Genomic DNA, 17,818 nt, shown 5'->3' with positions numbered 1-17,818 from the left:
TATATCAACATTTTGTGAATACCTTCTCTGTTCACATAGAAAAAAATATTATATAAGTATTATGGGCTTAGAAAAAAGAAATTATGTAAAGAAATTATGTGTCATGTTATGTTATGGATCACATTTAGTACCTGCATAGAACATTTTGAAATATTTAAAGTTATTGAAACTGGGGTGACCATGAGCTAAGATATTATGATGATTCCAGGAAAGTGTCTGACTAAACATTTGGCATGACAATATTGGAGGACCAACTGTACCTGCCATCTTGACATTATTAACATTGGGAGGTTTCCTACGGCTAATGCTCTGAGTATATGTTGCTTTTGTTTGAAGATGTGTAGACAAAGTTAAATGAAAGTTTAAGCAGAGGGTAGAAACTGAACTGAGATTAATATTCCCCTCAGGGTGGCACTTTCTCACAGCAGTAGTGCAGACTCCATCTCAGAAGTCCATGGTCCAGGAGCTGATGATACTCACAATGTGAGCCAGTGGAGAGAGGTTCTGCCTGGGGAGGAGATTCCCTTTGAGTTTGAAGCCCGCGAGAAGCTCCGCCACCGGTACAGCTCTGATTCAGACTCACCTGTGCATTGTATTTAATCAATATGATATTTTTATGACACTGTTAAAACCCACTGCTACTTATATTGTATAAAATTGAGTTGCATATTGAACTGGGCCTGATAAATGAAAATGGATGGATGGATATTCCCATATTATTCATTAGAGATGTTTACAACTTTCTAGGTTGATTCAGATTTCCGATTTAAGTTTAAACCTCCAATAACGATTAGCCGATTACGAGTTAATATTTTGTAATCACTTGACAGCACACACAAATTCTTATTTTATTTTTGAGCTTTTTGCATAGAACATAAAACATTTAATTTCATAGATAATCGATCCCTGTAAAATAGAACTATATAAATTACTCCTGGTGTGGGAAATTCATACACATCTAAAGTTCAATGGAATGGAAGAAACATATCCGCCTTTTTACATCCAATATACAACAAAAAATGATATATTTAGCTAACTAAACTTCTGTATTTATTGAAAAAACAAGAATGCGTAAAATGCGTGTGGAATGTGGGCAAAAGAGAGAAAGAGGAAGCAGATGTGTAGATGCGACCGGAGCAGAGTTGGTGAAAGAAGTTTTAAGTTTCGTACCCAGTGTGTGAGGTGACCAGGTAACCTGACGTTATTGATTTTATAACGTCAGCCCTGGAGGTAACGAGGTTGGTTTTCTGACCACGGTATGAAACCAAGCAAGCAGGAAAGGTCAACACATTGAACATTTTAAATGAAACAGCTCATTAACGTTGGCTTGTTGCCCCGTGTACACTGATGTGCTCATCTGTTGATGTTTCCCAATGCCTTCCTACAGTTGCTTAATAAATATGGTCTTTCCACACAAACAAAGTATGAGAGAAAAAATGATTTGAACTGTGTTGGGCTCAGGTCAGCACTCCGCACTCTAATAATAATAATAATAATAAATTGAATTTGTATAGTGCTGGTACTCAGCAAAAACCCACTAATTTTTGATTAAGGGGTAAATTGCCGATTTTAGACCAGCTTTAAATCAACTTTGTGTTGGCGGTGTGTTAAAAGGATTAGTATAAGTCGTTCATCTAAATACATTCAAAAATATAAATATAAAGTATCTAACTGTGCAGTGTGCTTAGGGTTGTGCAACATGACTGTAAAATTTGAGTATAAAAGATTGAGTGATGACTTCGACAGTTTTTTACACAAATGCATTCAGTAGATTATCACTCTGTATAACTGATCCATTGCTGCCTCCTGCTCTGCAGACACACTCATGAGCTGAAGCTGCACCAGCTGCTGGTTCGGGTGTGTGGATGGGAGCAAGTCAAGCCAGTGTCGGTGGACAAAGTGGGCGTTTTCTTCCGTTATGCAGCTCCAGACAGAAACAACTCTTCCAATACTGTACGCACAAGTCATAAAACTCCATTAACTAAAACAAAATTCTTTTTGATGATGTTTAGTGTTTCTTACAAATATACCTAGTTTTATGTAAAACCTTCTTTTTCTCCTCTACAGGTTGGTAGTCCTATTAGCAGAACCAACATCATCCACCCTCATGTTTATGTAAGTATTGTTTCTATATCAGTGAGCAGTCAAAGTAAGCTTTTAGAATTGATTGTATAGCCACTGTAGTAGCTGCAATGCTCATTATAAACTGGGAACAATATATTTGGATGGATTTAAAATGGACAAGCAACTTTGCTATTCTTACCTCTTACGAGTCAAGAATGAAAGATCATGAAAGAACATGAAAGCACATACCATAGAGTCTCAAGTAAAAGCAGGTTTCAAATAGTGTCAGCTATGGAAAAACTCATAAAGCAGCACAACCTGGTTTTCCACCAAATGCGGATCGGATTTGGAGCTTTCATTTTCTCAAAGGCAGAGCAGGATACCCAGGGCTCAGTTTACACCTATCACCATTTCTAGCCACTGGGAGACCATAGGCAAGCTGGGGGAATTCATATTAAAAACTCATAAAGTGAAATTTTCATGCCATGGGACCTTTAATGTTGAAAGTGTTTGTATGCCTTCAACGGTTTGTTTAAATTCTGCATTAGCAAAACACAAAAAAAAAATTGTAACATGCAAAATTATTACCCAGGGACTTTTGTGCATGGACAAGTGAAACATAAACTTATTTTTCCAAAGGACAAGTGCCTCAAAAAGTTAATGTTAAGCCCTGAATGACATCACAGAAAAAAAGTAAATGGCAGGAAACACAGATGCTGGGTGTAGGAATGTACTTTGTGTGTTAGCTTCCTCCCTGACCTTGGCGGGATGGGAGGGAACTTGAAGTCTTATCATGCAGCTGTTAGGTCTCCCATCATTGTCATCATCGGGGGGGTCTGAAAACCAGTAACCCCCCCTCTTTCTCTCTCTCTCTCTCTCTCTCTCTCTCTCTATCTCTCTCTCTCTCAACTTGACTGCAGTTTATCATTGTAACCGACTTTGGCAAATGCTCACATTTGATGGCGTCTGGCACAATACAGTAAAACTGCACATTTTAGAGTGGCCTTTTTATTTTGGCTAGCCTAGGCACACCTGTGGTAATAATTACTAATAATAATAGTAATAATCATGCTGTCTAATTAGCATGTTGATTTGCCACATCTTTGAGGTGGATGGATTGTCTGGGCAAAGGATAAGTGCATACTATAACAGATTTAGACAGATTTGTGATAAATATTTGAGAGAAATAAGTATTTTGTTTACATATAAAAAGTCTTAGATCTTTGAAATATATACTATATATAGAGAGAGACAGAGAGAGAGTAGCAGTATGAATTGAAAGCTGATGGTGACTGGCTCCTTTTGTGGCCCTTTAGTTCTCAGCCCTGCCTCCAGTTAGAGTGGTCTTCTCCATCACAATGGAGGGCAGTGCCAGGAAGGTCATCACTGTTCGCTCTGCCCTCATGGTGAAAAACCGTCTGGATGTTCCTATGGACGTCAGACTCGACAGCCCGTCTGCCCCTGACAGTATGACTCTCCTCTATTTTATTTGATTTCTATTTCATTTCAGGTCAACTTACTAAGCAGGTTGCCTGTGCTGGTCTTATAAATCTTTAAAAGTCAAGTGAAAGTCTGGTGTTTGGTTTAGTTTTATTTAATTCTTTATCTTTTTTCATGTGTCATTTGATTTAAGCCAGCTGTGTTGCTGTGTTGACAGAACCAGTGGTGTTGCCTCCTATCCTTCCTGGCCAGGCCTTGGCGGTGCCTCTCCACCTCACGTCGTGGCGTCTGCAGGCCCGGCCCAAAGGCCTGGGCTTGTTCTTCTGTAAGGTTCCCATCCACTGGACCAGCGTGGAGCGACCCGGAGAGATCAGCAGCAGCAAGAGGGAGTGTCAATCAGCAGACTTTGACGACAGCCGCAAGCATAATTTCAGGTATATACAGTCACTAAGATGTTTATTCTTGACTCCTGTCTTCCTCTAATCTGGTACTATGCCCCTCATTTCTTCGCATCTCACAGGTTTTGTGTGGTCATCAAAAAAGAGAACTACCCCGAGCAGCAGCCTGCCAAGAGTGTTTCTGGCAGTGCAAAGCAGATCTATCGACAGCCAGGCCATAGCATCTACCTGCTGCCCACCATGGTGCTAGCCAACTTGCTGCCCTGTGACCTAAACTACTACATCAAGGGAACGTCAATCAAAGGCTCCCTGCAGCCAGGAAAAGAGGCGGTGCTTCACGCTGCTGACACCTCGCAGAACATGGAGCTAGGTCAGGATTTGTCATAAGCCAGTCACTGGCTGGTGTTTACTGACCCAATATGTTCATTGTCCTCACTCCTGGTGTTGCTGATTTGTGTCCTTAAGGAGTCCTCCTGGAGAACTTTCCTGTGTGCAAAGAGCTGCTGATTCCCCCAGGGACTCAGAACTATGTGGTCCGCATGAGGCTGTATGACACCAACAAACATCTGCTTTGCCTCACAATCCGCATCATCCTGCGAGCACATGGGGCTCTGAAGATTCTGATCTCTGCCCCCTACTGGCTTATCAACAAGACTGGTAATGTGTTCTTTGTGGTAATAAACTGAAAATAAACAATCCAGGCATTACTTTAAGAATAAGCTTTTCTATTAGTGTTATCATTTCTCCCTCAGGTCTTCCGTTAATTTTCCGTCAGGACAATGCCAAAGCCGATGCTGCAGGCCAGTTTGAGGAGCACGAATTGGCCCGAAGCCTCAGTCCATTACTATTCTGCTATACTGACAAGGAGCAGCCTGCTATGTAAGTGGATGTCAGAGTGTCTAGTCCTGAGCACAGACATCTGGATTGTACATAATTCCATAGGGATTGAGCAAACGTCTACCTCCAGGTGTTTTTATTGTAAATGAGAAATGGACTGCACACACACATACCGATGACAACAGCCTGAATGGGGTTTAGTCTTGCCCAGACACCTCGACATGTGCACAGGATAGAATCCCTACCCTTTGATTAGTGGACTACCCGTTGTATCCGCTGAGTCACAGCCTCCCAATTCTCACATCCTGATTTTTCCTTAGGTGCACTATGCGGATCGGGAAAGGGATCCACCCAGATGGAGTTCCAGGCTGGTGCCAGGGCTTCTCCCTGGACGGAGGGAGTGGAGTTAGGGCCGTAAAGGTTATCCAACACGGCAACAGGCCTGGTCTCATCTACAACATAGGCACGTTGCTACATTCAAAGTACAAATGAAAAGCACTTACTGGACTGGGTTAAAGGTGCTCCAGTGAAGTTCTGTGTCTCATCCAAAAGAACTCTTTCCGTTCTGAGCAACTTCAGTTTGGAGCAACTTTAACCTAGTCCAGTAGCCCTTAAGTTTGACTCTTAACTGGATAACTAACCTGGATGATTGAGAACGTTCACATCTTTTCAGACGATTTATGACATGTCATATATATATATATAAACACTGTATATATTTTTATTATAACTAAAATGTCTCTGTTACTGCTGTAACATTCTCAATAAATGTTTGTCAGGCAATCATTGTTTGCTGTCTGATCAACACAGGTATCAGTGTGCGGAAAGGAAAAGGACGCTACCGGGACACTCACATTGTGACCTTTGCCCCACGCTACCTGCTGGACAACCACTCCACACACAAACTGGCCTTTGCTCAGAGAGAGTTTGCAAGAGGGAAGGTGAGGAATTCACTTAGAAATGAAACCTTCATGGGGTATTCTGGACGCCTCACACACCATACTGTCAATATAATAAATAAATATGAATGTATTATACAATATGAAAGGGCTCATTAATGAATAATTTTGTGTTGTAGGGTACGGCCAACCCTGAGGGCTACATCTCCACCCTGCCCGGCTCCAGCGTTGTCTTCCACTGGCCCCGCAACGACTATGACCAGTTACTCTGTGTGCGTCTCATGGACACCCCCAACTGCACCTGGTCTGGGGGCTTTGAGGTCAACAAACTCAAGTCCTTCCACGTCAACATGAGGTGAGCTCCATATACATTTACACGTGCTAAAGTAACTCAGAATTCTGGGAGCGTAGTGCTCTAGTGGGGTAGAAAGGCACTTAGAGCTCTTCTAGATAAGATGGTGCTAGACCTTTTAGAGATTTGTAGGGCAGGAGAAGGATTTTAAATTCAATCCTGTATTTTACAGGAAGCCAATGCAGAGAAGTTAATACAGGAAAAATATGATTGAATATGATGAGATCATATTTTTTATATAAATATATATATATATATTTTATATATATATATTTATATACACTAGAGCTGGGCAGCAAATACAATTTTTAATTGTGATTAATCACATAATTTCCCCAATTAATCGCGATTAATGGCAAAATGAAGTGTGTATAGTGCAATTTTTTTTAAATGTTCTGCCATACGAATAAAAGTTTTGTAACATTTGTTCTGCAAAACCTTACCAGCATTTTGTTTATAAAGTAGCAGTTAAATAAAATATTTAGTGTATATCTCAACTTAAACAATATATCTATCATGTCCAGAGTTGAATTCCATCTGGTTGGAACGTCTTCATCAGCGACTCCTTCTTATGTACACGTTCATCTGTTGCTCTAACTCTGCAGCACCTGCTGGGCTGTGTTTAGAGTTCCCCACAACTCTTTTGCACTTCACAAGGACACTGTCAAACGCACTGTTAAGCAGAGACACTGTGACAGAACGCTGGAGACCGTGCGCAAAGCATGGGCATTTTTAAAAGGCAGAAGGCTCGCAGCTGCGATCAGATTTCGTATCTATTCGTACTACGTGTGCTAACTGCGGTGACGTTATTTGACACATTCTACTGCTGTGCAACTTTAATAAAGTGTCCCGTTTATGTTTCAGCATAATGTCTCATTTTCATTACAGTCAGAGCATGTGAATGCAGCGCCCACTTTTCATCAGTATAATGCACTGTAACTCCGAGTTAATTATGGTTACCCAGTGACTCCAGTAGTCCCCAGTGAGTCCAGTAGTCCCCAGTAAGAGCAGCAGCGGGTGCATGTTGTAACGTGGTCGCTTTTGCATTCCTCTCCTTTTCATAGAACTGGGAGTCTGATGGTGCGTGTTGAGGGAATCTCATACCTGCCGTCATTGTTGTGATTCTCAGACCGATGTCCTCCACAACCCTAGGACCTGCAGTCTGTAGCTGTCGCTATGGCATTTGTTAGCGTCTCTTGCCTTTGTTTATCTAAACTTACCCACACGTTGCATTTAACATGGCCTGCCAAAGCCTCGCGCCGCTGTGTGTTTCGTTGAATGATTTGCTGGTATCAACTGTCAAGGGGATATTTCAGACTGGAAGTACTCCGGTGATAAGAAAATTTAACTTTGCAGTATTTACAAAGTCTGTGAGCAACACACTTTTACCATAATAAAGAAATAATAAAAACTGCGTCAACGCACGATTTAAAAAATTGTTGGCGTTAATTAATTAGTTAACGCGATAATAACGTGTTAACTTGTCCAGCCCTAATACATACAGTATATATATTACATCTTCCTCTATTATACATTTGAATTTCATTTGTTGTTTTTTTATATTTGAATAATGAATACTCAAATGCAGCCTGTTATTAATTAAGTACTCCACTGCTCAGGCTTATGCATCGTCTATGTCACTATAAGCATGTAGTTGTTGTAACACGTTCTGTCTACTAGAGGGACTTCCAACATCAGCCTGGTCTTGAAGGGGACCTACGTCATGATGCATTGTATTTTAGCCACGCAGCTCTCTTATTACATTATTTCCACCACGAGCACACAGCAACAAACACAAACCAACAGAGAACTCTCTAATGAAACATAATCTAACAAGTGGAGTGAAGTTAGAACCATGACATCCTGTTAGAAGCACAGCTGAAACGCTTTGTCAAAAACTAACAAACAATAGTGTGGGCCACAATGCTAACGGTTTTGATAACTTAGCCAAACTGTGCTGCCACTACTATTTTAGGGATTTATAAGCAATCTGTTTCTTTAAATTTTGTCACGTTACTGAGAATACTGCTTTTAAAAGGTATTATATGAAGTAAAAGCAAACTCTGACAGCTGTCTGAACGAGCTAACTATTGAGAACATAAGCATTTTGGCTCGGTGGATGTCAATTTTAAAGTCATGTTAAAACTATTTCTTATCCTTCTTACGATTTCCAGACGCAGCCTGTCACTCCCCCCTGAACTAACGTTAGCTCTGTAATCTTAAGACCTTCAGTGCCTTGTGTTTCTCACTTCCGCTTACTTATTGTTCATCAGACGGGAGCATTTAATTTTTATATGCTGGTAGGAAAAGGTGAGAGGAGGGACATAGCCAACATATTTATATTTAAAAAAAAATCATATTTGAATAGTAATTTAATATCCACATTATATTCAACTTTTGTCATTCGTTCCAACAGCCCTAATATAATAATATCTTATCTCTGCCTTAATGTTGTTCTGCTGACTGCCAACTGGGTGTTTCTTGCATTCTGTGGCCTCTGAAATGTAGTGTTTGACAGGTTTTAAGTGACTCTTGTTTTAAACAGGGACACGCTGGGGAACTGTTTCTTCCTGCGGACTGAGATCACCCTAAAAGGAGCCACCTACCAGATCTCCTTCTCTGACACTGACCAGCTGCCTCCACCCTTCCGCATCAACAATATCTCAGAGGTGAGGCACTGGTTGGGCAGCTTCAGAGCTGTTACTCAGCGCGGACACAAGAACTTACTGGACTACCAGTTGTCTCTCCATAAGCTCCATGTGTCTTTGTGGTCTGGACTCAAAATCATTGTGTTGTACACAGCAACACAATCAGTTAGTTGTGAAGGATAAAAAAAAGAGCTCAACACATCCTATTGTTTGAGTCCCTTCAGGTGCCGATCCAGTTCTGGCAGCATGGTGTGGCTGACCTGCGGCTGCACACCGAGGTGAAGGCCGACTCAGTGCTGGACTATGCCTGTGATGAGCCCACACTGCCCCCTTACCTAACACTGACTGTGAAGGGAGCTGGATCCTCAGAAGTCACAGCTGACATGAACTTCTTCAGAGAATACAACAAGCTCTACTATGAGAACTTCATCTACATCGCAGCCACACACACTTTCTCAACGTATGACAAACTCCTAACAGCAACATTTAATGAAACATAAATTTCATTACGTTGATTAAGCAGCATAACTTTGTTGATGCAGGAATATTGAGAAGAGACCCGTTGGGAAGAAGCGTCTGGTGAGCTGCGCTGAACTGGTTCTCGATGTGGACACCAAGACTCAAAGGGTCATCCTGAAAAAGAAGGTATTGTTTTAGTTTAATATGATCCAGAATGTACAAAGAGATTTGGATTGAATTGGGGGTAGAATGTAAAACAATAAAAGTTGGAAAAAGCATGGGTTGTTTAAATTTTCATTGTTGAGAGGGGAGCAGCAGCGCTGAGTTTATCAATGTTTAGTTGATTGCCAGAAAATAAAAAATAATAATTATGATTAGCGATGGGTGCGACCTCTTTCTCGCCCAGTAAGAGCGTGCGCCCCATGTAAGTTGAGTCCTTTGTAGCTGCCAGGGTTTGAGTCCAACCTGCGGCCCTTTGCTGCGTGTCATCTCCCATCTCTCTCCCACCTTTCCTGTGTGTCCACATACATAGCATTCATTCCAAATACCTTACTCCGTTCAGAAGTTCTTTATGAATCCTAGCTGTCTTGTGACTTTGGACACTACATCTGACTGCATGTTTATGTTTGTATGAAATAAACTTTGGATTTACGATATCTATGATAAACTAACTGTTTTGCAAGAATTGTGATATGCATAAAAAATCAGGAGAGAATTCATTAAATGTTCACAGTTGGAAGTGATTTTATTGACTGTTCTGAAAATGTTCAAACGGAGTTGACAGTTCTCCCCTTGAAGTTCAGGTAAGGGGTTAAATGTTATTTTGTAGCTGTCCACAAGGCATTCAGAGAAGCAGGAGACAGGGTTTCTGAATTCTTGGATAATTAAAGATGAATTCAAATTATACCACCTTGCAGCGCTGCAGAGACATCCCTTATGTTAATGTTGAAACTTGATTACTTTTTTAAGTCAAGCCAAAATGCCATGTGAGCTTGTGGTTTCTCTCTGCTTTAAATACGGTAAATGTTAAGGGAATATTTGACTGTGGCACAAAACTAGATTTTTACTTGGGCTCTGGGAAATGGTGATTGGCAATTGTATCAGAATTGTCTGGCTTTTATGGACTTAAATTGAAAAAAATAATTTGTGGTTGTAACCAATAGTTGCAGCCTATGAAAAGCATAGAGACTAAGACCATTCATGACTGTGTTTTAAGGTGTAGTGTGTTTGTGGTGCAGGAGCCGGGGAAGCGCTCCCAGCTGTGGAGGATGACCGGCGCTGGCATGCTTTGCCATGAAGGCTCGTCTCCACCGCAGAGCAAGCCGGCACAGCCACGCCCACTGGACTCCTCTTTGGTGCTGGACATTGCCGGGCTTGCTGCTGTTAGTGACAATAGGTCTGTACTGTGTCCTTCAGCTAAACACACACACACACAAAAACACAAACACACAAACACAAACAGACAGACAGACGCACACACACACTACCACACAAGCCGACAGACAGACACACACACAAGCAGACAGACTGACAGACAGACAGACACACACACACACACACACACACACACACACACACACACACACACACACACAGATATTTCTCCCAGTCAGCTGTTGACACTGGACCATAACCTGGGAGGAAGATTGGATGTGACAGCTGTCTCTTTCTCAACCTGTTGGTCTCTCCCAGCTTTGAGCCGCTGATGCTGAGAAGGCCGGACCCACGCCGCAGCACCACCCAGACATGGTACTTCAGCTCAGGCATGCTGACCTGCGGCCTTCCCCGGCTGGTAGTACAGGTGGGTGTTTTGCTTCACGTCCTGATAGGAAAGGAAAAAAGGTAACAGTAGCGGGCGAGAGGGGAAACATAATAACAATCGGTCAGCCCTCCCTTAGGGGAAATCCGCTCTAGTGGCTACAATGAGCTGTGTTCAATATTTCCACACATCAACATGTCTTTGATGTGAAACTATTGCAAGTTTCCTCTGCATTGCTGTGAAGTTGAGAGTCCTGATGTTTCAGGGGCCACACACATTGAGTTGTATTTGTGACCGAAGCATTGTGCATTCAGGTGAAGGGCGGGGGTGCAGGTCTGTGTGACGGAGCACAGGTAGTGCTGGGACCAGACTCAGGGCTGATGGAGCCAGGCCCCGGGCAACAGTTTATCAACCAAAAGATGAGACCTGGTTCTGGGGTGCTGTCAGTCCAGGTGCTGCCAGACGGACCCACTCGTGTCCTGCAGGTGAGAGATTCCCAGGGGTACATTATGTCCAGTTCAGAGTGGTTATGAGAGAGAGAGATATACAGTATGTATGTATGTCTATGTGTGTGTGTGTGTATATATATATATATGATTATGATAATATCTAATCTAATCTATCTTTTCATTTAAAGTGATGGTGCACCTAATCTTCTGTGTTTTTTTGTAGATCAGTGACTTCAATCAGAGGAGAATTATCCGGAGCTCAGCCAGCACAGAGCAGGACAGGGCCAAAGACGCTGTGAATAAGGGGGAGCCTGAGCAGGAGCTGGAGGTACGAATAACCACGCTCTGTCATTGACATTCATCACACATTCATCAATCCCCTTTTGTACCTTATATTCCAATGGTATGTTCCTTATATTGCAATGATATGTTCCTTATATTGCAATGGTATGTTCCAATTATACATTTTCCATCATATGTGTTCCTCATTTTGTTTATGTTTAAAAACAATGTGTCCGTGATCTCCTTTGTATTTTGACTCACAGGTGTTGGTGAACCTGGAGGAAGGTGTGGGTGTGTCTCTGGTCAACAAGGTTCCTGAGGAGCTTGTGTTCACGACGCTGTCTGGTATTAATGTCCACTTCACCCGCATTGCTGCCAACCAGGTGCTGGAGCTCAGCATTCAAAACATCCAGGTAAGTTTGTACAACACTATTTCATCCAAAAGAAGTTCAGAATGCTTAACATGATAATAAAAGAATAACACAGAAAGGCAGAGGATTGACTGCATGTTCCAGATGGTAAAGGCGGCCATAAGAGGACAGTGACATGATGAGTTGTGTGTCATCGGCATTGCTGCGTTTTCTGATGTAGGCAAGGAAAAGGGAGCTGGGACACACACACAGTACCCCACACAGTACATTTATTGGAAGAGTGTGCCAGCCCACTGAGGGACAATGTTCCCCCTTAGTTCATCATCATGCCCAGCACAGTCTCATTCAGAAGAAAACCGCTGGTGTAAAAACAGCTGGTTCCCAATGATGACCTTACCATTCAGATCAAATGTTTGTGTGCTCATCAGATGGACAACCAGCTGCTGGGCACCACCCAGCCTGTGATGCTGTGTGTGACTCCCAGCTCCAGCGAGAGCAGCGAGAGCAGCGCCAGCGACAGCGGGCCAGCCCTGCAGCTCAACTCGGTCAAGGTTCCCAGCAGCCTGGTGCTCACCCATCTGTTCAAGGTAAGTGTCACTGACTGTTGTGTTACTGTCAAAAGAAGTACATGAGAGAATAGTAGACAGTAACATCAGGAACTGATGATGTGTTGACAGCACCTGATTGTCACGGCCCGGCGCTTCACAGTCATCATCGAGGAGAAGCTGCTGCTCAAGCTGCTCAGCTTCTTTGGATACGGACAGACAGGAGCTGGTGGGTCTTTAGTTAAATGCCATTGTTTCTATTTGTGGGATGCTGTCACTTAAATGGTTGTTTTTGCTTAAAAGTAAAAAAAATAAAACCAATGAATAATGAATAATGAATGCAGAGCTGGAGAAGTTGGATGAAAACATCCATGAGAAGCCCAACGAGGACGCAGGACCTCACAAACGTTACTACTTTGAGAACCTGAAGATCAGCATCCCGCAGGTCAAACTGAGTGTCTTCACCTCGCACAAACTGCCTCCTGATCTCAAGGTAACCCAACATGACATGTATGTTTGTCAAGAAAATCAAAAGCCAGTAACTCCCCCTAAAACTCATCTTCTTCCTATAATAAGACTCAAAAGATTATTCATACAATTAATTACATAACATTATTGTTGCATTACCTGTCATTTAGCTGACACTTTTATTCAAAGTGACATAAAGTTGCTATATGCAGCAACTATGGGTTAAGTGTCTTGCAATGTGTTCAGTGTCTTGTCCCTGAACACATTGGTTGATGTTGACCCAGATCTCCCACACCATAGGCATGTGTCATATCCACTGTGCCACCACCACATCAATAAACTTGTTGAAAGTGATCAATAAGATGTAGATGTAGTAGATTGTTATGCTGAGAAATACACACATAAAAGGCACAGAGGAACGGCAATATATTTGTTTTACAATAAGCGAGAATTGTATCTATCACTTACCTGATGGAATATTTTATTTTATTGCTTATTTATCAGGGACAATACCTATAAGATTATCACGATAAGATGTGATAAGATGATCCCCTAATACTGTATCTGAAGTCTCTTCTATATATACCTTAGTGGTCCCCTAATACTGTATCTGAAGTCTCTTACCTGAAATTCAGCCACTAGAGCCAGTCCCACAATGAGCTTTCCTCAATATGTGCCTATACTGAGTTTGACCTCATAAGGAACAAGGTTCCAGATCAGCCCATGTGAGCTTTCATTTTCTTAAAGGCAGAGCTGGTTACCCAGGGCTCAGTTTACACCTATCACCATTTCTAGCCACTGGGGGAACATAGGCAGCCTTGAGGAACTGATTCATGATTCATAAACTGCACTGTTAAGAGATTGTGGTTAAACATGATTTTAGTTGTAAGGTTTGACTATCAGGGATCAAAGAAATGTCATGCTGTTTCCTGTTCAACCAGCTGCTCTATCTTCCCATGGTTTCTCATGTATTCCTCATTTCGATGTGTTTTGTCCCTTGAGGCTCTTAAAGGCACGCTGGGCATTCCTCTGGTTCGCTTTGAAGATGCTGTCATCAACATGTACCCGTTCACCAGAGTGCACCCCTACGAAACCCAGGAGATCATCATCAACGACATCCTCAAGCATTTCAGAGAGGTAAACCCATTTGGAAGGCTAGTCTGAACTATCAACAATATCACAATTTCTAAATAACACAATGCACATTCAGCCATTCAGTCATGCTACTCTTTGGCAAGTTTCCGCTTGCTGAAGCATTTCTGACACTGCTGAAATGGTCTTATAAGCCATAATTAAATAAATAAAACAATTAAATAATTTCCATCACTACATGGCCATATCTAACAGACACAGGTGAGCGATGTGATGTGGTTTGTGTCAGGTCAGTACCGTGTAGTGTTTTCTGTGTGTAGGAGCTGATCAGCCAGGCAGCTCAGATTCTGGGCTCTGTGGACTTCCTGGGAAACCCCATGGGCCTCCTCAACGACGTCAGCGAGGGCGTCTCTGAGCTCATAAAGTACGGCAACGTGGGGGGGCTCATACGCAATGTGACCCATGGCGTGTCCAACTCTGCTGCCAAGGTACGCCTCTTTGTTCCAGCTGTACTGCGTATTCAGGAGGTGGACACGTTAAGGAATACGTGTACAATACAATGCAACAGACAAGCAATGCATTCAAATAAAAATGATTTGTTATGTCCAATGTGAACAGAAAAGAATGTTGTAAAAAAATGTAGCAGATTAAAAAAAAACATTTGAACATTGATATAGGGTGAACACCGTCCTGTTTTCTGGATGTCAGTTTGCAGGGACTTTATCAGATGGGCTGGGGAAGACCATGGACAATCGCCACCAGAGCGAGCGAGAGTACATAAGATACCACGGAGCCACCAGTGGAGAGCACCTGGTTGCAGGGATCCACGGACTGGCTCATGGTACCCCCTTGCAAAACATGTTATAAACCTACAATACTCAATTCTGGGGGGACAAATCATGCATGCGATCACGGTAGAAAAGATGAATTTTTTTATAGAGCCGTAGTCTGTATCCTTAATGAATATCTCAACATGCTTTCATGTTACCTGAGCTAGTGATCTGCTCAGACCTGGATTTGAATAAGGTAAACCTGCTGAGGAAGAATTGCCGCTCCCACTGTTGCTGAGTGTTATTGGCTAAAAAAGCTGCTCTGTGATCAGTGAAATTGGCGTTTAGTTTCAGTGTGTGACTTGGTGGCCGCTGATGTCAGGGACTAATCCCTGTTCACATCATTGCAGCCAGTGTAACAAAACTGTGCATGAGAAGCTGGAGCTGTCAGTGGTTGCAGTCCTTTTGAACAAACTGTCCCCCCAGGTATCATTGGAGGCATGACAAGCATCATCACATCCACAGTGGAGGGTGTGAAGACGGAGGGGGGAGTCAGCGGCTTCTTCTCAGGCCTGGGTAAAGGTCTGGTGGGCACTGTAACCAAACCGGTGGCTGGAGCTCTGGACTTTGCCTCGGAGACGGCACAGACGGTCCGGGAAATGGCTAGTCTCAGTAACCACAGGTAGGAGTAGTTTTTCGGCACATTATGATGGATGGTCAATGTCTTTTTATGATGATGACATGATGAACTGACATTGTGTTTAGTGTCCCTGGTAGTGATGACTCTGCAGCGGCCCCAGCACTGCGGAGCTTTATAGTGACTTTCAGAAGCTAGTGGAGACAATAAGTAATAGTTGTACACCAGTCCCGTAACTCTTGGATGTTTAAATAACGCCGACTGTAAGCTAACAAATTACCCTCATCAACTGAAAGAATGATTATAGGTCATGATTGCTGCTGCCCCCAAGTGACAAACAAAATCAGTTATTGTGGTTTAAGGTTATGGAAATATGGTGATTTTAGTTCCATATTGAGAAAGTAAGTTTCCTTGGGTCACTTTTGACTTTCAAAACTCTACCAGACGCTATAAAGGTCCCATGGCATGAAAATGTCCCTTTATGAGGTTAATATGCATCCCCCCAGCTTGCCTATGGCCTCCCAGTGACTAGAAATGGTGATAGGGGTAAACCGAGCCCTGGGTATCCTGTACTGCCTTTGAGAAAATGTAAGCTCAGATGGGCCGATCTGGAATCTTCCCCTTATAAGGTCATAAGGGGTAAGGTTACCTCCCCTTTCCTCTGCCTTGGCCACCCACAGAATTTGGCCCACCCATGAGAAAGAGAGACATCATGGCTTTCATACAAGCAAAGTGGCAGTTGGTCAAGGCCACACCCCCAGCCTCCATCTTAGATAGAGTATTAGTTGACCACTAAGGTCTATATAAAAGAGACCTCAGATAAAGTATTAGGGGACCACTAAGCCCTATTTTAAAGAGACTTCAGATACAGTATTAAGGCCTATATAAAAGCATCCAAAGAGAACCATGTCATTGGACCTTTAATGTGGAAATACAAACATTAGTCATGCTGTATTTTCCACGAGAGTCTATTGTAAACATGGTCAATAAACATTTTGCAGATCAATCAGTGTGAATATTTTGCAGTTTAATTTTTGTATTGCATAAGTATGTAAAAAATAAAAATGGGCGAGCAAACAAAGAAATTCAAACTCATCATCAACATGGGAATATACATGTGGAGAGTACCTTTAAAGTGTGTGTGCTTGGTGTGTTGATCAGGCTCAGTGTGCAGCGCGTCAGGAAACCTCGCTGCTGTAAGGGCCCTCAGGGTCTGCTGCCTCGACACTCGGCCACACAGGCTGACGGCCAGGAACAGTTGTTCCGCCTCACTGACAACATCCACTCTGAGTTGTGAGTCTCACTCATTGCATTGCATTCCCCAGGCTGTGCACGATGATACCCTGATCACCCGTATCACCCTTATCACTGTCTTTCACACCAGCTTTATCGCTGTGGAGCCCATCGACAGCTACTGCGTCCTTATCTCCTCCAAAGTGGTGTACTTCCTGCGGCCGGGGGAATACGTGGATCGCGAGGCCATCTTCCTGGAGGTCAAGTACGACGACCTGTACCACTGTCTGGTCTCTAAGGATCATGGGAATGTATATGTGCAGCTTACCAAGAAAGCTGAGAGCACCAGCAGTGGTATGGCCATCCCTGGCCCCTCCCACCAGAAACCCATGGTGAGACACTCTCTCTCACACACACAGTCTCTGGACAGTGCGACTGGTCAAAGATCACCCAAATTACATACAAATATTAAATATACACTACTGGTCAAAGTTTTGGGGTCACATATAAATTTCCATTACACTCCATTGTAGACAGAACACCAGCTGAGATCAGTTGCATTGTTTTTTAACCAGGGCAGCAGTTTTCAAATTACATTGTGTGATTACTTAATTGCAAAGGGTTCTCAAATGTTTCCTCAGTTAGTTTTTTAAAATGATAACAGGTTAGTAAACAAAAGGTGACATTGGAACGTTTGATGAATGGTTGCTGATAATGGACAATGTAGATATTGCATTAAAGATCATCATTCAGATCAGCTTGTATTCTGTCTATAATGGAGTGGTCTAGAAATTTGTAAGTGACCGATAGTATACTTGTCTTGTATCTGTCCATGCAGCTGCTTCTTGTTCTATGTGTCTCGGAGGTTTCTGCCTGAACCCCAATGCAATGGAGCTGAATGGAATTTAGTTTTTACTACTTTGAAAAAATTGACTGTTACTGTAAACATATTTCATTTTTGGTAGGATCTATTCCATAAATTCAGTCCTGAGGTTTGTGGATTATCCAGAGAAACAAGAACGTTTCCCAGGTAACGGGTATGGGGCGCCGTTTGTAAAGTGGCTCGTGCTGAAAATAACAGCAACATTTTGTCACATTTAGCTTTAAATAATGTT

General features: G+C 42.5%; 1 protein-coding gene across 6 annotated transcripts in view; it reads left to right on the top strand.

Moving 5' to 3' along the window:
- Positions 1-17,818, top strand: part of vps13d (vacuolar protein sorting 13 homolog D) — a 79,700-nt gene that overhangs the window by 56,952 nt on the left and 4,930 nt on the right. For all 6 annotated transcript variants that reach the window (XM_034876870.1, XM_034876872.1, XM_034876871.1 and 3 more), the window contains 28 exons: positions 408-560; positions 1,818-1,953; positions 2,068-2,115; positions 3,381-3,531; positions 3,722-3,938; positions 4,025-4,272; positions 4,368-4,559; positions 4,655-4,781; positions 5,060-5,202; positions 5,550-5,680; positions 5,818-5,993; positions 8,536-8,659; positions 8,863-9,098; positions 9,181-9,283; positions 10,336-10,493; positions 10,790-10,898; positions 11,171-11,341; positions 11,529-11,633; positions 11,851-12,000; positions 12,387-12,545; positions 12,636-12,732; positions 12,848-12,996; positions 13,974-14,108; positions 14,384-14,551; positions 14,772-14,904; positions 15,320-15,515; positions 16,632-16,763; positions 16,855-17,095. In XM_034876870.1, the coding sequence (XP_034732761.1) occupies positions 408-560; positions 1,818-1,953; positions 2,068-2,115; positions 3,381-3,531; positions 3,722-3,938; positions 4,025-4,272; positions 4,368-4,559; positions 4,655-4,781; positions 5,060-5,202; positions 5,550-5,680; positions 5,818-5,993; positions 8,536-8,659; positions 8,863-9,098; positions 9,181-9,283; positions 10,336-10,493; positions 10,790-10,898; positions 11,171-11,341; positions 11,529-11,633; positions 11,851-12,000; positions 12,387-12,545; positions 12,636-12,732; positions 12,848-12,996; positions 13,974-14,108; positions 14,384-14,551; positions 14,772-14,904; positions 15,320-15,515; positions 16,632-16,763; positions 16,855-17,095 (4,288 nt within the window). The remainder of the gene's footprint in view (positions 1-407; positions 561-1,817; positions 1,954-2,067; positions 2,116-3,380; positions 3,532-3,721; positions 3,939-4,024; positions 4,273-4,367; positions 4,560-4,654; positions 4,782-5,059; positions 5,203-5,549; positions 5,681-5,817; positions 5,994-8,535; positions 8,660-8,862; positions 9,099-9,180; positions 9,284-10,335; positions 10,494-10,789; positions 10,899-11,170; positions 11,342-11,528; positions 11,634-11,850; positions 12,001-12,386; positions 12,546-12,635; positions 12,733-12,847; positions 12,997-13,973; positions 14,109-14,383; positions 14,552-14,771; positions 14,905-15,319; positions 15,516-16,631; positions 16,764-16,854; positions 17,096-17,818) is intronic.

This window comes from Etheostoma cragini, chromosome 7 (assembly GCF_013103735.1).
Source record: "Etheostoma cragini isolate CJK2018 chromosome 7, CSU_Ecrag_1.0, whole genome shotgun sequence".
Classification (NCBI taxonomy): Eukaryota; Metazoa; Chordata; class Actinopteri; order Perciformes; family Percidae; genus Etheostoma; species Etheostoma cragini.
The sequence above is the reverse complement of the archived record's forward strand: the minus strand, read 5'-3'. Positions and strand labels throughout refer to the sequence as shown.